Below are 21,640 nucleotides of genomic sequence, written 5' to 3' on the forward strand. Positions count from 1 at the left end.
AGACTCAAAATGGCAGTTTGGCTGCTACAAAGTAACAATTGCTAAGTTATCAGGATCAAGAAAAATAGAAGCTTGGGATAAAGATCAACTTGCAAAACTAAAACTTGGTCAGATCTCCAACTGAATCTTTTTTTCTTCTTCCACTAGTCTCCTACTGTGATATTGTCCATATGCCATAATAGACTTTGACTTGATGATTTACCAACATGTCATTTCAGATTGTTCAAGTATGACAAGATTCCCACCACCTTATATGACCAGTGGAGGAACTTTTGACCAAATGTTGAAGAACCTTAGCAGTTTTTGAAACTGATGAGACAAAACCCTACCATAGTCAATGTTAACTTTGGCAGCACTTTCAAGATGTATTGACCCACATGTTCTCTTGTATTCTCATCTCAAGCTTTGTTCTTGCCTTGGAATCTTCCTATCTCATTCATCCATAAGCACTCTTTTTGATGGATGGGATGTGTAACCTACTAATCATGTTAAAATTACTTCCTTTTCTTTTTTTTCTCTTTTGGATTATTTGTACTGTGTTGATGCATTAGATGTTTCATTCACTTGACTTGTTGGAGTTATTTCTTTTCTTTCTTTTTTTTCTTTTTATTCATGGAAGTTAAAATTACTCAAAAATATTATTTATGAACCTTTTGTATGGAAACAATAAAAAAGTTGTCAGATTATCCTATAAAATTTTCAGAGTGACAAATATATTTCACTATTTATTTTTTTATTATCTTAAAATTGTTCTGAGAATTCTTAAAAATTAAAATCATATCATGCCTGCACATTACAGACTATATAACGGTCTGATAAAAAAAGATATATAACGGTTCTGGTATATGCACGTTATATGACTCGTAACGTTTTGGCTGGCCCCCATCTGCCGCGCCGACGGCGGACCGATGCGGGTTTGCACGGCCGGCAGGTGAGCGTAGCGTCTGTTATAAGGAACGAATACCGCAGCCGCAAGCGGCGGCCACAAGTTTTGACCAAACCGTCGAAGGGCTGCCATCTCGCACTCCCTCTGCCCCAAACCTGACACCTTACCCGATCCAATCGCATCAGCACCGACCCCATCCTTCTCGGCCTCGACGTCCTCCTACTTATACCTGCAAACCCCCTCCGCCATCCTTCGTCGTTGCGACTCTCCTCTGCCCTCTATCTCGCTCGCTCTAATCTTTCTTCTTCGAAGATGTCTGCCTACTGCGGCCAATACCACGGTATAATCTCTTTAGATGCCGTCGCCCTTCCTCGTGAACTCTCTGTTTTCATTAAACTAAGGTATCGATGTGCGTTTGGGGATCTTGTCGTGTCTCGTTGGATTCGAGATGGTTATTGATTCTTTGGTTATTGTTCGATTCAGATCTGAACTATCTGTCACGTAAAAATCGTGTTTTTGTTTGTTCTTGAGCGTCTGCTTGTTTATCTAACTTTTGATGCTATTCTTCGAGTGTCGTAGTTCTATTGATGATCTTGCTTTGTTGTTCTTTTTCCTGGGTCTGCTTTCAAAGGGTGCCTTTTCGACTTTTGGTCCTTTTTTTTTCTCTGTTACTTGAGTATAACTGAGGTTAAGGGTGAGAAAGATAGGTTTCTTTTTGCTCTCAACAAGACCCCCTATATAAATAATTATTTTATCTAATCTTTGTGTCATGAGCACAACAACTCTACTTTTTTCTTTGATTCATTTGTTGATCCTATGCACAGCTTTTGATCCATTTTGCCGTTGTTTATCCCGAACCATCCTCATCTCTATACTGTAAATTTTAATGGCGAAAATTGGTTTAGTTGTCTACGTTACATTGAAACACCTAGAAATCTTAAATTTTATTTTCTCGGTGTGGTCATCGTTACTAATAAACACTTTCACCTCACGCAATTAGACAGCCAAAGAACCTCGGTTATGGAATGCCTTCTTTCCTTCGTTCCAGTTTGCGTTTTCCTGATTTAACTGCTAAATTTTCTTTAAATGGTTGTTGGAAAATCTAGTTGGTCATTTGCTAAATAATTGACTGAATTTGGCAATTTTATAGATTTTGTTTATTTGATCCTTGTTTCACTTTTGGAAGCTTCTAAGTCTTTGTTGCATGTGACCCAAGGTTGTTTGATTCTGGTGTTCTGAGTTATTATGTAAGAACATCCTCAGTCCAAATCTAGATAACATGCTCTTGGATTTGTGTATTGTATTCCAGAAGTATGTTTGATTAGGTATCGGACCATGTTTAAGTTAAAGTAGGTTATGGAAGTTATCAAGCAAATATGGAATTCACTTAAAGTAGGATGATGTATGTATTCATTCATGAACCTAATTGAGTAATATGTAATAGGAAACAGGTAAATTTTCTGAGAGTAATATAGTAAGTCTCCTCTTATGCTTAAGATATTAATGCAATCTTACCATTCTCGATCATCTTCCATCTGTGGCATATTAACATGCCCTCACATTATCTGCACGATTGGCTACATGTTCTGCATATGCTAATTGTTTACCATGTCCGGGAGTCCAGGGGTCTACAGCTGCTATTTCATGTATTCAGCATTATGGATGATGGGGTCTCTTAGGTGTTAAGTGTGGTGATCAAACAATCATATATAAATTACACTGTCGGAAGACCAGTGGTGATCATGTTTTTGATTTATCATTCATGCTGTAGATGTAATGTTATAGAGTGATCAGTGCAGGCTAATCAACTCCAAGAAGGTTAATTTTATTTTTACATTGAGATGTTATATTTGATGGCATATATAATCCTTTTTTGTACTGCTTCTCTTTAGAATTATACGTTGGTGCGATTGTGAGTGCATAATTGTTCTTCTTTGTTTTCTGACCAACTTAAGCTTTGTGGCTGTACTAATCTTGTCAAATTTTGCAATGATTGTTTAACTATTAAGAAACTGTTAAATGCATGTGGTCTGAATGCTTTGAGATGCTATAGTGAGATGTTTTAGAAGTTGGCCATAGCCTTTCAGTATCATATTAACACTAGAATAGCTTACTAAATATGGTTCCAATTGGTCCATCCAGCAGTTACATGATCAATTTACTCCGGCATTTATTGCAAGAAGAAAGGTAAATTGTCTTGATGACTTAGCAATTGAAGTTATAGATGGATGGTGCATGGTCTTCTCCATTTAGTCTGTCTTTCCTTTGAGAACTACTAAAATTTAGAATTTTGGATATTTATAGTTCTTTTTAACATGCCTAGGACATAAATAGAAATTCTTTTTAGTTGAAGATAATAAGTCATCCCAATGTGCTCTTTTTGTTATTGTTGTATGACTGTATATTCTTGCATGTAATGATTACAAGCTTGTGTTTCTTCATCTTGCAGATGAGCTTATTGCTAATGCTACCTACATTGGCACCCCAGGCAAGGGTATCCTTGCTGCTGATGAGTCCACTGGCACGATAGGCAAGCGCCTTGCTAGTATCAATGTGGAGAATGTCGAGGAAAACCGTCGTGCTCTTCGTGAGCTTCTTTTCTGCACCCCTGGTGCCCTCCAATACCTCAGTGGTGCCATCCTCTTTGAGGAGACCCTCTACCAGAAGACAGCCAATGGGAAGCCTTTTGTTGAAGTCCTCAAGGAGGGTGGAGTCCTGCCAGGTATCAAGGTAGACAAGGGCACCATTGAACTTGCTGGTACCAATGGTGAGACCACTACCCAGGGTCATGATGACCTTGGCAAGCGTTGCAAGAAATACTATGAAGCAGGGGCTCGCTTTGCCAAATGGAGGGCTGTCCTCAAGATTGGTCCAAATGAGCCTTCACAACTGTCGATCAATGCAAATGCTGATGGGTTGGCACGCTATGCTATCATCTGTCAGGAGAATGGTCTCGTCCCAATTGTAGAGCCAGAGATCCTTGTTGATGGGCCACATGATATCAAGAAATGTGCCGATGTTACAGAGCGGGTGCTTGCTGCATGCTACAAGGCACTAAATGACCATCACGTTCTTCTGGAAGGAACTCTGTTGAAGCCTAACATGGTGACACCAGGGTCAGAATCAGCAAAAGTGGCTCCTGAGGTGGTTGCGGAGCATACAGTGCGTGCTCTCCAGAGGACTGTTCCTGCTGCTGTCCCTGCAATCGTCTTCCTTTCAGGAGGACAGAGTGAAGAGGAGGCTACCCTGAACCTGAATGCTATGAACAAGCTGAAGGGAAAGAAGCCATGGTCACTTTCCTTCTCGTTCGGTCGGGCTCTGCAGCAAAGTACACTCAAGGCATGGGCTGGGAAGGAGGGGAACATTGACAAGGCAAGGACTGCTTTCCTTGCAAGGTGCAAGGCAAACTCCGAGGCAACACTGGGGACATACAAGGGTGACGCTGCTGGAGGTGAAGGTGTCTCAGAGAGCCTCCATGTCAAGGACTACAAGTATTGATCAGGCTTGTTTATTTTACCAATGGCATTTTCATGTTAAAAGTGTCAAGAGGGTCTCCTAAGTTTAAACCATTTCCCTATCTAGGGATCCTTCATCTTTGATGTTTTGAATAAGTTGGGAGGCATTTATGCCTTCAAGTTTTGTATGACTCTTTACTTCAATTTGTTACTTCAAAAAGAATTGATGTTTATCAGAGGGAGATGTGCCTCTCCTGCTGCTCATATTTGGAACTCTCATGCTTTCATTAGTGATCTTATTCTTAGGTTGTACTATCTTCCTATATTCTTGAAATGTCTAAGTGTTGTCAAAGGTTGGACAACATTTTGTTTGTACTTTTTTCAGCACAAAGCTCTCTAGGAGACTGGACTGTTCTTGACAGGAAGCCAGCAGATTTTGTTGCAGAAGGTTTTGGTGTTGCAATTTGTTTATTGATATCTATTTAGGCAGGTTGTATTGAACATTAATCTGGCATGATGAACTCCACAACTGCTGTATGATGCTCAGTCAAAACTTTGGAGGCTTAGTTTTTGTACCTGCTTAATTTTTGACAGATCAAACAATACAATTAATTCTACAAGAGATTGCAATTGCAAGAAGATCATCTATTGTGTTCATAAGTTTGTCCAATTTTTTTTGTATATTACTCTCTTCACCATCTTTCTAATAATTATAAAGCCATGTGATGCCTCCCTCTTTGTTCTTCTCCCTAGTAAATTGTTCCTTGTATTACCTAATCCAATTTGAGGTGCATAGACATTTACAAATTCTACATCTCTTTTTCTACTACAAATTCTAGTACTCAAGTTTTATCCTCAATTCCTTTTGTCCTTCAAATCTTTGTCTACAATAAATTTTTCTCTCCTCCACTTAGATTTGTATATAAAATCTATCATTTCTATTTTGCTTCATTCATTCTATCAAAGCATTCCAGTGAGTGAACGGCCACAATGCATGACTGAACACGAAACTCGAATTCGGATCATACACGATGTTATAGATCCACATATGACCCAACAATGGATCCAATTTTAGGATCCGTGCTTGACTTACCGGAGCGGGTTCGATTGGACTATCGGGTTATCGGGTTGACTTGACACCCCGAACCAATTGGTTTATTCTGTCGCACACGTTATTTGCTAACCCTAACTCAATTAATCGACACACTTCGACGACACCCGACGGTGGACCCGATCACTCGCACACGTCCGACGCCATCGCCCCATCCAAGTGGGAGGGTGAATGGAGGGTGAGTCGGGGCGTGTTATCTTGGAATCGAACTCGATGGTCGGTGTCCCCAAACCCCGTAACCCTTGTCGAGGTTTTGGAGAGAGAGAGGAAATCTGTGAGCGAAGAAGACGAAGAGAGATGTCGGAATCGCAGCCAGTGGCCAACGGGGAGCCGGTCGTTGGCGAGAATCAGGCCAAACCGGAAGAGGTGATGAAAAGACCGCCGCCCTCGAGACCGGTCATCATCGCCGACCTCAACGTCGATCCTCCCGAGAGCGACGGTGAGGAATGCGCGCTCGACTCCGTCCCCCACTCTATCCCCAGGTTTGATAGGTTTCTAATGTTCTCCTTTCCTTCGTATTGTTTCTTTGCCGTCCTGTAAGCTCTCTTTTTCATGGTATGCATGACTCGTTCGATCGATTACCGCTCGGTTACTTCCACTGAGTTATCTGTCCAACGTGTTTGATTTATCTACCGCTGGCGAAGGACAATTAGTTTCAATAGTTTGTTAAAAGTTGGTGATTTTCTTTCTCTTTCCATATATTAAGAATGATAAGTTCAGGAGCTTGTCACATCAGTTTCTGAATCTTGTACTTCTTAGTGAAAATATAGGCATTCATTGATGGAGTTGATCATCTGTTCTACTGGGCATAATAAACTGTTCGAATCGTAGGTTCTACGTGTGTTCCATTTTTGAAATCTTTGGATATGTTGAGAAATGGTTTGTAAGACATTGTAACTCATAGTGCTTCTTATAGATTTGCACAGATCAGTGCAAGGAGATGAGAGAGACTAATTAATCTGTAAAAAAAAGGGGGTTTTAATTAGAAGGATAACCTTCTGATTGTGCACAATTTGCAGCGAGCTTGCTCCAAAGAAATGACAACCTCAATCTCAGTTCACGCCACATTCATGTTGAAAAAATAATAATCAGTTTCTCATCCTTGTTCTCGAAAAGGAAATGGAATTGGCAATGCCTCTTGGTACCCTTTTTAATAAGACAATATTTTAGATATCTTCTTTTTGAGATACCCTTGATTCTGTTACCTATGCCTTTCCTATTTGTTGGAACACAAATCCATGTACTATTTAATTGAGAAGCATGTGTAAGGGAATTAACTAGCATATGCTCATCGTATATTTCTATCCAAGTTTTTTAAATGCACATGTCATTACGATAAACTTTGTGATATCTAAATAGATTCCAATAGACCAAATGAGTAAAGGTCTATTTGGCAGTGTGCCCCTAAAATTATTGAGGGAGAAATATATTGAAATCATAGATTCCAATAGGCCTTCTTTTGTACATCATTTTTCTTTCTTCTTTCGATTTACTCTTATGCTTTGTGTCATTCTTTTTTCCTTTTCCTTTTAGTTTCTTACGGGACTAGTTGGAATGTTGATTTTCGTGTTTTGGATTGCAAACAATCTATGATTTGGATTACACGAAATTTTGTGAGTTGCTGTCCTCTTTGTGTTCTTTAGTGGCACAGAACCAAATGACTCAGTGTTGTCCAATTTTGCCAACTTGCTTGTCACATTGGATACATGACTAAATATATGCCTTGGTGCCTTAATTACTTAATAATAGACAATATTGAAATAATAATCATGTCCATAATTTAGTTAAATTGTTCTCTGAATTTTAGAATAATTTGAATGACCTTCTAAATAATCATGGAAACTATTTTCTTTTGAAATTGTAAGCCTATAATCCTCTACAACTTCCCCACCTTCAATCTATGATTATGTTGCCATATTACTTTATTTTTCATTGCTTTCCTTTTCTTCATATGATGTTAGATGTCAACATCACAAAATGTGATGCAAAAGTTGTGGTAGTAGATCATCAAGAAGTGTTTCTGTTGCAAAGAAATTTCAGGAAGCTTTACGTCCTTTTGACCATTTGAGAGTAGCTTTTCTTCAATTCCCATAAAATCTTGCTTGTCTGGTTCTACACGTTGTTACACCCTTCTGCATGGCACAATCTCAACATGTTTCAACATATTGACATGTGTTGGTCAGTACAACAATCTTTGATCTTACCAACAATTTAGCTGCAGTTGAAAATATTTTCATCAAGTTGTCCACACAAAAATGTTGAGTCCAATGTTTGGCTCAACCCAATGTGAACTTTCTTCTTTAATGTATGATGTTTTCTACATGATTCCTCATAATGTGAAGGAGAAAGATAGCGATGGTCAAAGAGATCTGGTAGCATGATCCAGGTCCTCCATGGTCTCAGGAAGGCATTGCTGTTGTGTCATCTGGACCCAACTTAGATCCAGAGACCTTTGTCTTTGCTGGCCAAGGTAGGCTCTGACAAGGACGGTTTGGGTATAACTAAGTAAATACTAGAATTAACTATGAAAATCAGTCCAAGAATAACGAAGATTTCTTCTCTTAATCCATCTGGGATTTCTTGTTGACCTTAGAAATCATCTACCAGGTCTTCTAAAGTAATCCATATACTGTCTCTGTAAGAATAGGACTTCAAACATGCATCTTGAGGCTGTGGAAGTTCAACCATATCCCATCTTCTAGACTTCTATGGTCCTGGACAACCTTTAGAATTTAGATAAAGGCTGGACAACCCTTTTGGTGGTTGAAACTTGAAACTTGAATAGTCGTGTCTAGGTTTGACATGTCTATTTTTATTTATAAATTGGTTGGCATTTACCACTGCAGAAGTCTTAAAAGTCTTGTTGCTTTTCTTCTTTTAGTTTGCAGTTTGGGAAGGTATTCTAACATTGTTTTATTACTACAAAAATCTTCAGGAACAGCATGGATGAGAGCAGTACAGTCAACAGTGCAGCGATTATCAGAGATTCTGATATCATCGATGGTGAAGGTATAGTTCTTACCAATATCTGGCTATCTCATATGAAATCCAAGATTACTTCTGAGTTTCTGGAAACTACACAGATCTTGATCAACATTGTCAAGGAGTTTCTGTGTCTCGTGAGGAAAAAGTCAGTAGTCTGAAAGCTGTGAGTTTCTCATCTTTATTAAGGCATCAGTTTGCTTTTTTTAATATGTTGAGGCTGAAATAGTATTTACCAATATTGAGTATGAAGTATAAGTTTCCTTTTGTTAGGTTAATTTTTAATTGACACTATTATTCTCAAGATCCAAACTACACCATTGATCTTAGTGCGGTTCTTGCCATATAGGACCCATACTGGTCCCTGGTTGGATGGTATGAGTCTGTTTCGTACCAGCATACTGACACATCGTACCCATCAATATGCAGGTCCCGATGTGTCGATTTTTGATCCGACTAGTAAAATCCAGCAAGGTGTGCGCAGATCTGATTGGTTTCTGAAACCATGGTTCTCACCATGGTTTGGTTGCTTAGACCAAATAGCGATCACCTTGTTTTTCATGTCTAGAATCTTTCCTATTAACAATATCCATTATCCTTATAGCTTTTAGTTTCTCTTTTCCACCATTTTTTCATGTTATCAATTCTTAGTTGCAGCATTTTCAAAAGGTGCTCGGGCAAGGCGAGGCTCCAGCGCCTAGCAAAACTTTTGGGCTTGGCGTTTCAATGAAGCATTGCTCGGGCGCTTGCTTGAGTGCCTCGAGTGAGTGCCCAAGTGAAGTTGGGTCTGGGTTCAATCCTGGTTCAACTGAACACATAAATTGGTTTAATCGCTCAAGCGAGCACCCAAGTGAAGTTGGGTCTGGGTTCGAGCCTGGTACGATTGAACGTGCAAATTAGCTCAATCGAACCAACTAATGTACCCTAACACAGAACCCGCCCCCCAATTGAGACAAACCCGAAGTGAAACTCTATGTTCGTCGCCATTGTCTTCATCCGAAGTTTCGTTCGCTACCTTCGTCCGTAGTTTCATACATCATTGTCGCCTTCGTCTGGCGTCGCTGCCTTTGTCCGTAGTTTTGTATGCCGTCGCCACCTTCGTCCAGCGCTGCGACCTTCATCCACAGCTTCGTCTGTCACCTTCTCCTTCCCCAACCTTCCGCCACAGTCATCAGTTATTCCTCTTCTCAAGTCCCTCTTTAGAACTGTTTAGCATTGGTTAGAACTGTTTAGCACCATATTGATATGCTCTTTAGAACCATTTAGTGTATGCTCTTTAGAACCATTTAGTGCTGGTTCAAATTGTTTAACACCATATTGATCCACTCTTTAGAACTTTTTAGCGCTGGTCAGAAACCTACTTAGCATATTTCTGTTTAGCCACATGTATCACGTTGATATGAAAACACTGCATTGAACACTGCTTGGAACATAACAGCGGTTAAAAAACACTATTTAGCAGTCAGCATCCGCCTCAGATTTAACCCTTTTTGAAAACACTATGCTTAGAACATAACATAACAGTTGGCATTCTATTTTTGTAGGCTTGCAACATACCACATGATATGTTGTTATTGACATATTTCTTAACGTATGTTGCATTCAATATTCAATTTTTTTTTATATTTCATGAATAATGACAAGTGTACAGAATAATTTAGAAGATTCGTCAAAACCTCAATAAAGGATTCTGATTGGAAATGTAATTATCTAAAGGATCATAATGTAGTGAGTTGTATTTTTTATGAGAAGACTGCTAGAGGTGGTATTTTCCGTGCAAAACAAAATCAACTAGGAAACTTCAAGAATGCATCGGTATACAAAAAATGTCCACATGATGTAAAAGAAGAGTTGTTGATTTATATGAATGAGAAAAAGACACAAAGGAATGAATCTTATGGGCTTTTATCCGAGGATGATGTTCAATATATTAGAGATAATGAAGAAAAGATCATTTAGAAAGTGTCAATGCTTGTGGGAAAACAGTGTATGACAGAAAAGGAAAAAAAGTTGTGATTGCTAAGAAGCCCAAAAGGGGATCAATGGACTTGTATATGTATCAAGAATCACAAAATCAGCAAGGATAAACAGGAACAAAATTAAAACAAACAAATAAGTCATGCTTGTGATAAGGAAATAAGGGGAAGAATGATTCAACACATTACTCGCTTCTTCTATTAGATTGGAACTCTCTTTAATTCTTGTCATTTAGATAGTTTTAAAGAGATGATTGAAGTTATTGAAATATATGATAGGGGATTAAAACCTCTAAGTTATCATGAGTTGAGATTTGCACTATTAAAGAAAGAGTTGGAGTACACAAATAACCTATCGAAGGGCCACAAAAAATCATGTGCAAAACATAGTTGCTCTATTATGTCAAATGCTTAGACCGATAGGAGACAAAAGAGTATAATTAATTTTATGGTCAATAGTTCTTTGGGAACTATGTTTGTGAAGTCAATAGATGCATTTTCATTTATCAAATTTGGAGAAAGATTTTTGAGTTGTTTGATAAGTTTGTAGAAGAAATTGGTGAACAAATGACAATAGACAAATTACTAAGTTAGGTGCCGCAAACATGCTGATGAGATATAAATTTTTTTTTTTGGGGGAAGCATATTAACATTTTACTGGTTTAAGGAGCTATGCACCATGAGCTTATATGCGAGAAGTGTAATCCCATCTCACAAATTTAACACTTCTCTGCAACGCTATAACAAAATCTAAAGATTGTTCACTACTCGTAGTCTTACTTAACCAAGCACTTCTTAATGAACAAAGATTGAAGGCAAATTTAAGGTTTAGCTGTTCTGTCACATTGTTTAACAGATGATAATGACTTCTTATCTCATATCTACCAACTTCCCATCATAAAAAATGTGTATAATGAAGCTAATTGCTACTGGTAGGGTTTGGTACATATGGCGCGAAAGATGCCGAAAAATGCTCACACACACTTTGTCCTTGGGCTAATGTACCAGAGACTGGGCCAGCCACAGAAGGTGATAAGTTAATTCGACTCTACTGTTTACTTGCAGGTCACTGAAAATGCAAGTATTTTTTATCCTCTTGATATAAATTTCAGGCAGTATTAGCTTTTGAAAAGTCAACAGAGATACTACAAAAGGATGAAGAAGAAATTCAAAGAACAGATTTGCTCTCTTTAGTGCTGATACATCATGCACAGGTGCATGTCCTTTGATTAAGTATTGGATTTTAAAAAATAGATTGTCTAACTTGCATTGACAGCTTGTGAATTGATAACTTTTGATGGCCTGCTCTGCTATTCTATACTTTTTTCTCCTGTGATCCAGTGCCTTTTGCTAGCAAATGCTGGGGATAGTTCAGAAAAAGAGCTTGAAGGAGATGAATTAGAGGAAATTCTTGTCAAGTTGAAATGTTCAGTTGAATCTGATGCTAAACAAGCAGCTTTCTGGAATACACTTGGTTTACTACTTCTTAGAACAGGACGACTGCAGGTGCACATTTGTTGGAACTGGTTTTTTTCTTTGTTTTGCTCTATTTCCTTTTAGAGTTTACAGTTTGTCCTGGTTATTTGACAAGATTTTCTACTCATGCTCATGGTATTGTTATTTTTTAATACAATCTATCTCTCTTTTTGGGTTTTGCAGAGTGCTATATCAGTTTTATCATCTCTGTTAGCAATTGTTCCAGACTACTTGGATTCACTAGCAAATCTTGGAATTGCTTACCTTCAAAGGTATGGAAATTATAGAAGCTTTTCTTGCCTACTTCTGAAGTGTTTCTGATTCTTCATTTCTTTATTTTGCTAGTTCTAATATGCATTTTGTAGATGGCTTCTTGTCTGTTAGCCAACATATACCATGCTTGTTGAACATTAGTCCTGACATGTATGTATTGTTGTCTATGGTTCTTTGACATTTTTAGATAAAAAATCCTTCTGAAGATTAAATATGCTTCAGTGAACTTTTTTTGTCCAATTTGTACTTGGTATGCAGAGGGCATGTTGTAAAGGGCATTAGTATTGTAAGCGAGATTTCTAAGCTGGAATAACATTCATTAGAAAGTTCAACATGTTGAATTATTATAATATCTAATTAGTTCATAAACAAATCTCAAACGTGTGTTGTGCAGGTGCTAGGCAGCTTACACAGAACTGCAACCACCTAATAACCTTGAGAACTTTAGTATTGAATGAAGTTTCTAGCCTACGTTGCTTTGATTCAGTTACAAAGTGTCAAATGTTAGATGGAATCTAGTGTGTTACATATATATTGCTCTAATTGAGGATACAAGAATACAAGTTAAAAGAGCCCAAATCTACGTCCGACTAGGTAACATTGGTCCAAGAAAAAGTGATTGGATGTATATAATATTTAAATATGCGCTTGATTAATTTTAAAATTTATTTCAAACAGGAATTTAAATGACATTCAGATTTATGTACTGATTCAACCAAATACTGGTATCAAAATGTTTTACTTGATAGTTGATATCAGTACAATACTGATAATTTTTATTCTATTTTATATTTTATTCAATGATACCTAGCATACAAGTTGATGTATTGCTTGATATTCCAGTACTGTATAAGTTTGGTAGGTTACTGAAGTTGGTACTGAACCAGTATTTAAATCCTTGATTTCAAAATCGAAATAGGTTTTACTAATTTTTAAATTCACATTAAGACATTTTCCTTTTATTTTCTTCCTATCCTTTCTTTTTCTCTTATTTTTCTTAAATCATGCTTCTCATCATTGGATGATTAAGATGCAATATTGTAATTTTCAGAAAAACCAGTTGGAGAGGATCTGATGTTATTCAATTTGAATAATAGGATTTATTTGCAATCATTTACTCCTCTTTTTTGACAACATGGGAAAGAAGTAAAGTCTCAAATTGGATTTGCTCACTTCTCTCTCTCGTGCACACATTATCTCCACTTCTCTTTGTCATCTTCTTTGGTTCTCTTGTTTTTTCTCAATTTTCTGTTGCTTTTTCATTCTTTGCGTTTGGCAGAATGACTATAGTTTCTGATTCTGGCATGAATTAGCCATGTGACTAAATCTAGCAATTTATGGCCAATTATCATCAATTCCAGCAGAGTTGGACTCACATCTCTTACCGACATTAGTGCCGTGTCATGTTGACATGGGTATGGTGGGATGTAGTTCTGAGTCTAAGCACCATAGGTTCGAGCCAGGGGACTTCTAACAGAAAGCTCCTATCATTTCTTTGGGCAGACATTATTACATGGCATCACATTTTTGATTTTTTAATTGCATTGACACTTTATTCATATCGATCCTTAATCATACAGTTTGCAGTATTCATTAAATACTTAATGTGGTTAATTATTGATGAAATATCCAAAAAACTAATACAGAGAATCCTTGATAGTGTTTGTTTTGCAATTGGAAAGACACTATCTTTTATGAACTTATACGAATGAGTGTTTGCTCTGGAGGCAGCTCTAGAAAACTCTATTCTCATTAAGCTGCTTAAATGTCTGCATTTTCCTTATCTGATTATTAAATTCATGCCTTAAATGTTTTACTCTATTTTGGGTAATGCAAGTCTTATTACCATTCAGGTGGCCATCATAGGCTTATTTCATTTTATCTAATCAAACTTAATGTACTCTGTGGTAACAACAAAACATCATTATTTACTGCTACCCTTATCCTTTCTGTTGTTTATAAAATTATGATAGTGTTTTCTTGTTTTTTTCTTAAACTATTGATTTTCTCTTGAGCTTGTTATTGGCATTGATAAAGCTAGGATTGGGATATCTGTCGATGTAACTTTCTAGGAACTTTTAGCAAATATAAGATCACTGCAGGATCAATTCCAGACCCCAAAACTGAGTGTTATTATTTTTAACTTGCTTTTGTTTGCTTCATTTATTCTTTTGTGGTTAAGAACTAATGGTTTGTAATAACTTCCAGTGGGAATTTGGAATATTCTGCAAAATGCTTTCAAAACCTTCTTCTAAAAGACCAAAACCATCCTGCTGCTCTGATGAACTATGCAACTTTGCTTTTGTGTAAATATGCTTCAATCATCCCAGGTATTCTTTTTTGATGTGATCAGTTCCATCTGTATTCACTATAAATTCACACACTAACTCACTCTCTCAACTTTTTTTTCCTAGGCAATTCATTTTCTTCTTTATGTGCAAATTATATTGTTTTTAATTCTGGTATCTGCTCAGTTTTGTTGATTTAATGCAACACATGGTCCTTGTATAATTTTGGTTGGTCAATTTAGTTATTAACACTACAAAATCTTTAGCTAATTTGGTTCCTGTATCATCAATTGTTTGACATTTCTTTTCTCCCTCCCTCACAAGGGGTGCTAAAGTGGCTGATATGGCAATCTGTGAAAAAGAAAAGAAATGTAAGTGTAACATCATGAGTGATTGCATCTCATCCTTATCTTTCTCTTCTTGAGAAGCTGCTGCTAGAGAGGGGAAGGCTTGGATGGTAGGGTTTTAGCAGTGCTCGAGGAAGATGAAGAGCAATAGACCAACCATCCGTGGTGCTACTATGAGAGAAGATGTCAGCATCAGATAGGGGAAGACTCTGGGGAACAGTGGCTGCAGCAGTGTAGGAGGATGAGTAGGAGGAGGATGAGCACAAGACAGAGGATGGACGATGAAGATGGAATTTAAGGAATATAGGATGATGTGGCAAAAAAAAAGGGAATCCAGTGCACAATGCTCTAGTCAGTGTTCAGGGCTGGGGAGGGTTAATGTGCAGTATTACCTTGTAATCAAACAAAGAGGTCATTTTCATGTTAAAGTGGCGATAAATTACCAGTTAAAACTTAAAAGTTAAAAGTAAGTTTTATTTTCTTTGTAGTACCAGTAGATGGCAGTGTCTACAGAATCAGAACTCTAACAGGGGAGGGACTGATGCTTTCACAAAAATAATGGTATCCAACAAATTAAAAATTTTGTAGAGGGACTAATTCGACTAACCAATAATGTGCAGGGACCATTTGTGGCACTAACCCAATTTAGTTTGATAAAATGGCACACTGTTCACTGTTTGCTTATTTACTTTGCTCTTCTTGTTAGCTTATTATGTAGAAATTCATTGTTTTCCTTTCCTATGTACTGAAATTTATATGTAACTTTATCTTTCAATTTCAAATACATTGCTTGGAGAAATTAATTTCACTTTTTTGAATCTACAATTCCTTGTGTGGTCAATAGGTTGCATATCCACTGTATTATGTTGTTGTGATGTAATGCATGGACTGGTTTTTGAGACTAGAACAGAAATGAGGGGTGTTGGAAACTGAAGGGGGTAGAAATTAGTCAATTACTGCTGATTTTCTATATTAATTTCAAATGTATGTAATGCAACATAACTGTTGTTCAATAATGGTTTGAGATTAGATGTGGAGCAAATTTGTAATTGTAGCTGGCTATGACATCAAATTGAATAGCATAATAGGAGTCTTTTAATCTTGAAAGCAAATGATCTTCTATAATAAGGTCAATTAGTCATAGTAGCAAACTAATGATAGTCAGACTTCTTATTTTATCAATTTTGGTGTAGAACAATTACAAATGTGGCAAAAAATTATACTAGAATCACCAGTTGTTGGTCATAGTTTGATGTGATCTAGACAGCATCATCAGTCATTCTAATATCTTTTAACATATCAGGTCCAGGTGCCAATGCAGGAGAAGGGGCTTTTGTGCATCAAGTAGAAGCTACAACTGTTGCAAAGGAGTGCTTATTAGTGGCAGTGAAAGCTGATCCACGAGCTGGACCATTATGGGTGAATCTTGCCAATGCATATTATGTGTCAGGTGATCACAGGAGTGCCAAAAAGTGCCTGGAGAAGGTCATACTCTCAGTTCTATTTAAAATCATTGCTGAAGCTTGGATTCTGGTTGAAGTGAAAGCAACTTAAAATATGTTTAGAAAAGAATTAGAACAACATCAATCATAAAATTTTTTATCAGTTAGATTAAAGGTTTTCTAAACTTTTTTAGTTCACCTTTTTTTTTTTGAAAATTTTATTGAACAGGTCTAAAATGTTCTTCATTTGAAGTAATAAGTCTTGCAGCATTTTTTTTTTAATCTGCAGGCAGCAAATTTAGAGCCTATTCAAATGTCTACCAGGTATGCAATAGCAGTTCATCGAATCAAAGATGTTGAAAGGACACAAGATTCTAGAGAACAGCTTTCATGGGCTGCAAATGAAATGGCTTCTATTCTGAAAGAAGGTGACCCTGCAATTATTGATCTTCCAATAGCATGGGCAGGATTGGCAATGGCTCATAGAGCTCAACATGAAATAGCATCTGCTTTTGGTTCTGGGCAGATGGATTTGGATGAAGCAGATGAGCGAGCCCTTTATACATTAAAACAGGTGATGCTTACATTTTACATGGATCTATGATATTCTTTTTTGTTCCACATCAATGTGTTGTGCCAATAATTTTCATCCTTTCTGCATACTGTTCCTGATCACTTGTCGGTATGGCATATGGGCATGCTCTGGGGTTAGCATTTCAATCAGCATGACAAGGACCTCGTATTGCTGCTCTAATGCCATGGCATTGTTTGCTTGCTGCAGCATTGCTGACATGTGCTGTCCATGATTAGTCGTTACCCTAATTTGAAAATGAGCTTTCCCTGTCTTGAATAGCTATCATTTACTTGAAACTAAGGACAAGTAGTGATATAAAGCAAATAGAGAAGATAGAAGGGAGAATAAGATCTGCTGCCACAAAGGTATTAATCAATCAATAAGGATTTATGCACTTAGTGTCATTTAAGCCGGCACATCCCTTGGATACAATGATAATGTTATTACTCCTACTACTAATTTCTTTTCTATAAAATTAGTGAGTCCAACTGATACCATTTAGCTTCTAGTCTCTTTCATTTTGGTACACTCTTGACAAGTTCTATAACCCATGCTCCACCTTAATTAACCTGGTGCATTCCTATGTGTTCACATGAATATTTGCAAATCCAGGTTCAGAGGCAAAACCCACTAGGTTTAGATAATCGTGCACATTATTAGAACTGCATACTGGCTATATTATATGGTCATCATGTGGACAATGCTTAATTTTGTGGGTTCCTGGTTGTTCATCATATAACTTAAGAATGTTTCCTGCACATGTCAAATAACCTTTTCCATCTGTTAAGTGTGAAGTAAGCATAGTAAGTTTATCATTATAAACTATTGATAGTTTCTTGCTACCTCATATCAAGTTAGGTTCCTTAGATGCACTGATACCTATCTTCATATGGGAAGCACTTTGCAAACCTTTTTCACAGTCACAACCTTTGATGTTGGAGAATGTGTCTTTTGACCATCTTGTCATTAAATGTTATAATTTTAAATTGAAAATCCTTGATATCATGAGTCTTCTGCTATAACTTTTGATAAATAGTCAAATTGAAAATGCATATACTGGCAAGTTTAAGATTTTTGAAGGCACTGTTTGAAGAGATTGCTGATATCATTATGCATCACTGCTTGTGCAATGACTTGCACACTTCTGTTGAATTTATGAGTAATGCTTTGTTGCAGGCAATTGAAGAGGATCCAGATGATGCAATTCAATGGCATCAACTTGGTTTACACAACCTTTGTACCATGCAATTCAAGGCATCTGTTAAGTTCCTCAAGGCAGCAGTAGCCCGATCAAGAGAATGCAGCTTTGCATGGTCCAATCTTGGTAATTATTTCTGGTCTCGTTATCTGGTGTACTTTTTTATTTGGCTGTGTCAGAAAGCAATAAGAGCTACTGGTTTTTCAGGCTACTAGCTATACCATAAATAAGAACACGAGGGTGATGAGTTTGTTTAGCTGATAATTATGTTACTATCTCACAGGACACCATGTACAGACCTCATTGATACCATACTGACATTGCAAGATGGAAAAACAAAGGAGGGAAATAGGGAGGCTAGATTGTCTGTTTGTGATAATTAATGGCGAGCAGAAGACTGCTTGTGGTAGCCATGCTAAGTGTTATACCATTAGTGGGTTGGGAGGGTTTGAATGTTTGGTAATTTGTCAACTAAGATGTGCCATCTGTATTGACCCATCTATCAAACCTTTTGATTTTCTTATCAATCATGACATGGATATGTTGGATGATGTGCCATGATCATCCTGCTGTTCATGTGCCAACAAATTATAGTAATCGGTTGGCATGATATGACATGGACTCTGTAGGGCAGCATGATTCAACATATGCAATCAATGTGACTGGAATTTGCCAACCCTAAGGGTATAACAGTTTGAGCCATAAAATAGTTCCAAAGTTATTGCTGATGCACTGATTTTTTTTGCTCGTGTTTGTTGAATTTTGAAGCTTGTTGTACAATTTATTACCAAACTGTCCTCTTGTTTTATAGTTCACATCGATGACTCCTCCTGACTGGCAGTCTCCAAGGCTTCTCTTATGTAGCAATGGAGAAAGAATTTTAAACACCTTTAAATTAATTATCTTCTGCTGATAACAATAGCAAAATATATGTCCAGGTTGCATGTAGTATATCTATTTGATCCAAACACAGCCTATTGATGAGTTTTTAAAAAGTTTCAGGTTTAATTAAGTTTTAGAAATCATTTATTTAGTTTTGCTTTTGAGTGTTTTGAGGTTTTGGAGATATTTATTTAAGTAGCACTAATTTCAGGTGTCATGATGAACCTACTTACTGAACATACTTCTACAAACTTGTTTTTAACTAGTGAAAGTTTAGGTGACAGCCATCAAAACTTCTATGTCAAAGCTGATAGAATCCAACTCATCCATAACACTATAACCAATTCTTGGAAAGGGTCAAAACGAAAAGGAAAGAAAAGCCTTTTGTCCCTTTTATTGAAGGAAGTGGAAATGAGGTTGAGGGCTTAAGAATTTTGATAGACCACTTTCCCTCCTCTCCTGCCTTTTATCATTTTCTTTCTGTTGTTTTATTTGGATATTTTCCTCCGTGTTGGTCATCAACTTATAATATTTTTCTAGTGAAACAAATTTGCTTTGGGCAGGGCAATTAAAAGTCTCAACTTTGGTTATGTGACAATATAATCTTAACCATTATGGAGTAGAAAAGTAATAGTATGCTGAGAACATTGGAAACCTGTTAGATTATGTTTAAGAGTCCAATTTTAAGAGATGTGGCATTAGATATGAGTCTGGCAGGCTGAAATATCATCTTATGTTCTGATAATCTTTCTAACCACGAGTAAGCAATGCACCACATTCAGTGATCTTGTATTTGTTGATTGTTCTAGGTATCGCTCTGCAATTAACGGATGACCCATCTTCAGCTGAATTGGTATACAAGAAAGCGCTTTCATTTGCTGCAAATCAACATGCTCACGCCATCCTGTCCAACCTTGGTAATCTTTACCGGAGACAAAAGAGGTTCAATGATGCCAAGGTAATTTTTGCAAAGTCTCTGGAACTTTGCCCTGGATATGCACCAGCCTACAACAATCTTGGGCTTGTTTATGTGGCTGAGGGCCTCTGGGAGGAGGCTAAAACCTGTTTTGAAAAGGCTCTACAGTCAGACCCACTACTTGACGCCGCCAAGTCCAACATGACAAAGGCAGTTGCCATGACTAGGATCCAGGAAACAATGCGGGCAACTTAATAGAATATCTGGTGGCACCTGTCTATGCTCTTTGAGACCACAATCAGAACAGGAAACTCTGCTCCAGGTATGTCAAATCAATGTGAAGTTCCTTCTCTTTTGTTGCTGTAGCCCATATACATTTGTTGCATTGCAATCACTCATTGCCTTTTGTAGTTAAAAAGCATCAGCCAAGGGTTGCTGGAAGAAACTCTATGCTTATTTTCAGATTCACAACACACTACTTGGTCGGATGTACAGAGGTAGATGTATACCAGTGATTGCAATGCAAACTGCACAGTCGAGATCACCATCGGCTAGCATGATGATCTTCTGGAAGCAATTATTTATATTGTACCTGAAGCATCTGATTAGGTCACAAATTTACGGGTGTTACTCAGCCAAACATGCAGGTCCCTCCACATTATAATCCGAAGCTTGCAAAAGCTGCCAAACCCTGTATATGCAATTTGTACGTAGGTAGCGTAGATGACGTCGTGTTGTTTTTCTATTATCATGTTTTCCAACCCACTTTTTTTTTTGTAACAGATTTCGGGCATTCTTGAGCTCATTTATCTTACGAATGAATGAGTGCAATACCGTCCAAGCATTTCTATTTGGTCAAAAACTGTTGTTTCAATAGGCCAGTGGATCATGAAATCTGTAAAATGTCATCATGTACATCCTATATGTTCCTTAGGTTATTGATGTATCAGATCCAACAGGATGTATTGTGATGGCCTGAATTATGATTTCAGGATCCTAAAAACCAGTGACAGATATGCATCAGGAGATGATGATGCTCATGAACTCAAACATATTCCTGTGATGAATCATTCATTCTTCACTTTTCCTCTCACTCGTGTATTTGTCCTGTTGCAAAATGCCCGTGTCATTAATCCTGTCCCTGCCAAGCGGCTTCAGAGTCAGAGTTCAGAACGTATCTCAGTTGAAATTTATTGTTTTGATGGTTCATAGGACCACCAAACATTTGAATTGCAATGAAGAAGAAGGAATAGGACCATGGGATGCATGATGGCAGAATCAGGTTGGTGGTCATTGTCAGTGTGAATAATAGTGATGATGATGATAATGATGATGATGCAGTCACGGTGGTGGTTGTCACTGTATTCATGATGTGATAGTGACAGCATCATCTATATCAAAGGTTATTATTATGATCGAATTACCTATTATTCTTTATACTTGAAACCAATTAATATTGCGATTCTGATATTTAAAAAAATTATATTAAATTTTTTATAGTTCTAAAAATAAAATAAATAACTCTATTTATTCTAATGTTGTCAATCACATTGATGGAAAATAGATACTTGTACTGGATCGATACAAAAGTGAAGATAAAAAAAGTTAATTTTAATATTATTTTTATTTTGAATGATTTTATTGATGAAAAATTAATTTTAACATCTCACATGTCAGAAATGAAAGGAATATTAAAATTATCTTTTTTCGTCGATATATTTAAAAAAAATGAGGTTATTTATTTCATTTTAAAAATTATTAGGATCCTAATATATTTTTTTTGAAGTATATGGACTATGATACTAATATGGTCCAAGTATATAAGGTAATATAT

At 37.0% G+C, this 21,640-nt stretch overlaps 2 protein-coding genes across 3 annotated transcripts; both read left to right on the forward strand.

The window, feature by feature from the left end:
* The first annotated feature begins 896 nt into the window (after positions 1-896).
* Positions 897-4,605, forward strand: LOC103993470 (fructose-bisphosphate aldolase 1, cytoplasmic-like). The gene is made up of 2 exons (XM_009413552.3): positions 897-1,226; positions 3,336-4,605. The coding sequence occupies exons 1-2, from the start codon at positions 1,199-1,201 to the stop codon at positions 4,382-4,384; spliced, it is 1,077 nt and encodes a 358-aa protein (XP_009411827.2). The 5' UTR covers positions 897-1,198; the 3' UTR covers positions 4,385-4,605.
* Positions 4,606-5,608: 1,003 nt separating this feature from the next.
* On the forward strand, positions 5,609-20,762 carry LOC103993469 (probable UDP-N-acetylglucosamine--peptide N-acetylglucosaminyltransferase SPINDLY). Of its 2 annotated transcripts, none has more exons than XM_065162385.1 (13): positions 5,609-5,943; positions 8,388-8,461; positions 8,536-8,600; positions 11,347-11,439; positions 11,523-11,624; positions 11,752-11,916; positions 12,070-12,158; positions 14,368-14,489; positions 16,098-16,279; positions 16,526-16,810; positions 17,987-18,134; positions 19,700-20,128; positions 20,218-20,762. In XM_065162385.1, the coding sequence occupies exons 1-12, from the start codon at positions 5,624-5,626 to the stop codon at positions 20,059-20,061; spliced, it is 2,007 nt and encodes a 668-aa protein (XP_065018457.1). In that variant the 5' UTR covers positions 5,609-5,623; the 3' UTR covers positions 20,062-20,128; positions 20,218-20,762. The 2 variants fall into 2 exon arrangements, with proteins under 2 accessions (XP_065018457.1, XP_009411826.2); XM_009413551.3 differs by having other exon boundaries at positions 5,609-5,934.
* Positions 20,763-21,640: the final 878 nt, after the last annotated feature.

The sequence above is a fragment of the Musa acuminata genome, chromosome BXJ3-8 (genome assembly GCF_036884655.1).
Source record: "Musa acuminata AAA Group cultivar baxijiao chromosome BXJ3-8, Cavendish_Baxijiao_AAA, whole genome shotgun sequence".
In the NCBI taxonomy this organism is placed as follows: Eukaryota; Viridiplantae; Streptophyta; class Magnoliopsida; order Zingiberales; family Musaceae; genus Musa; species Musa acuminata.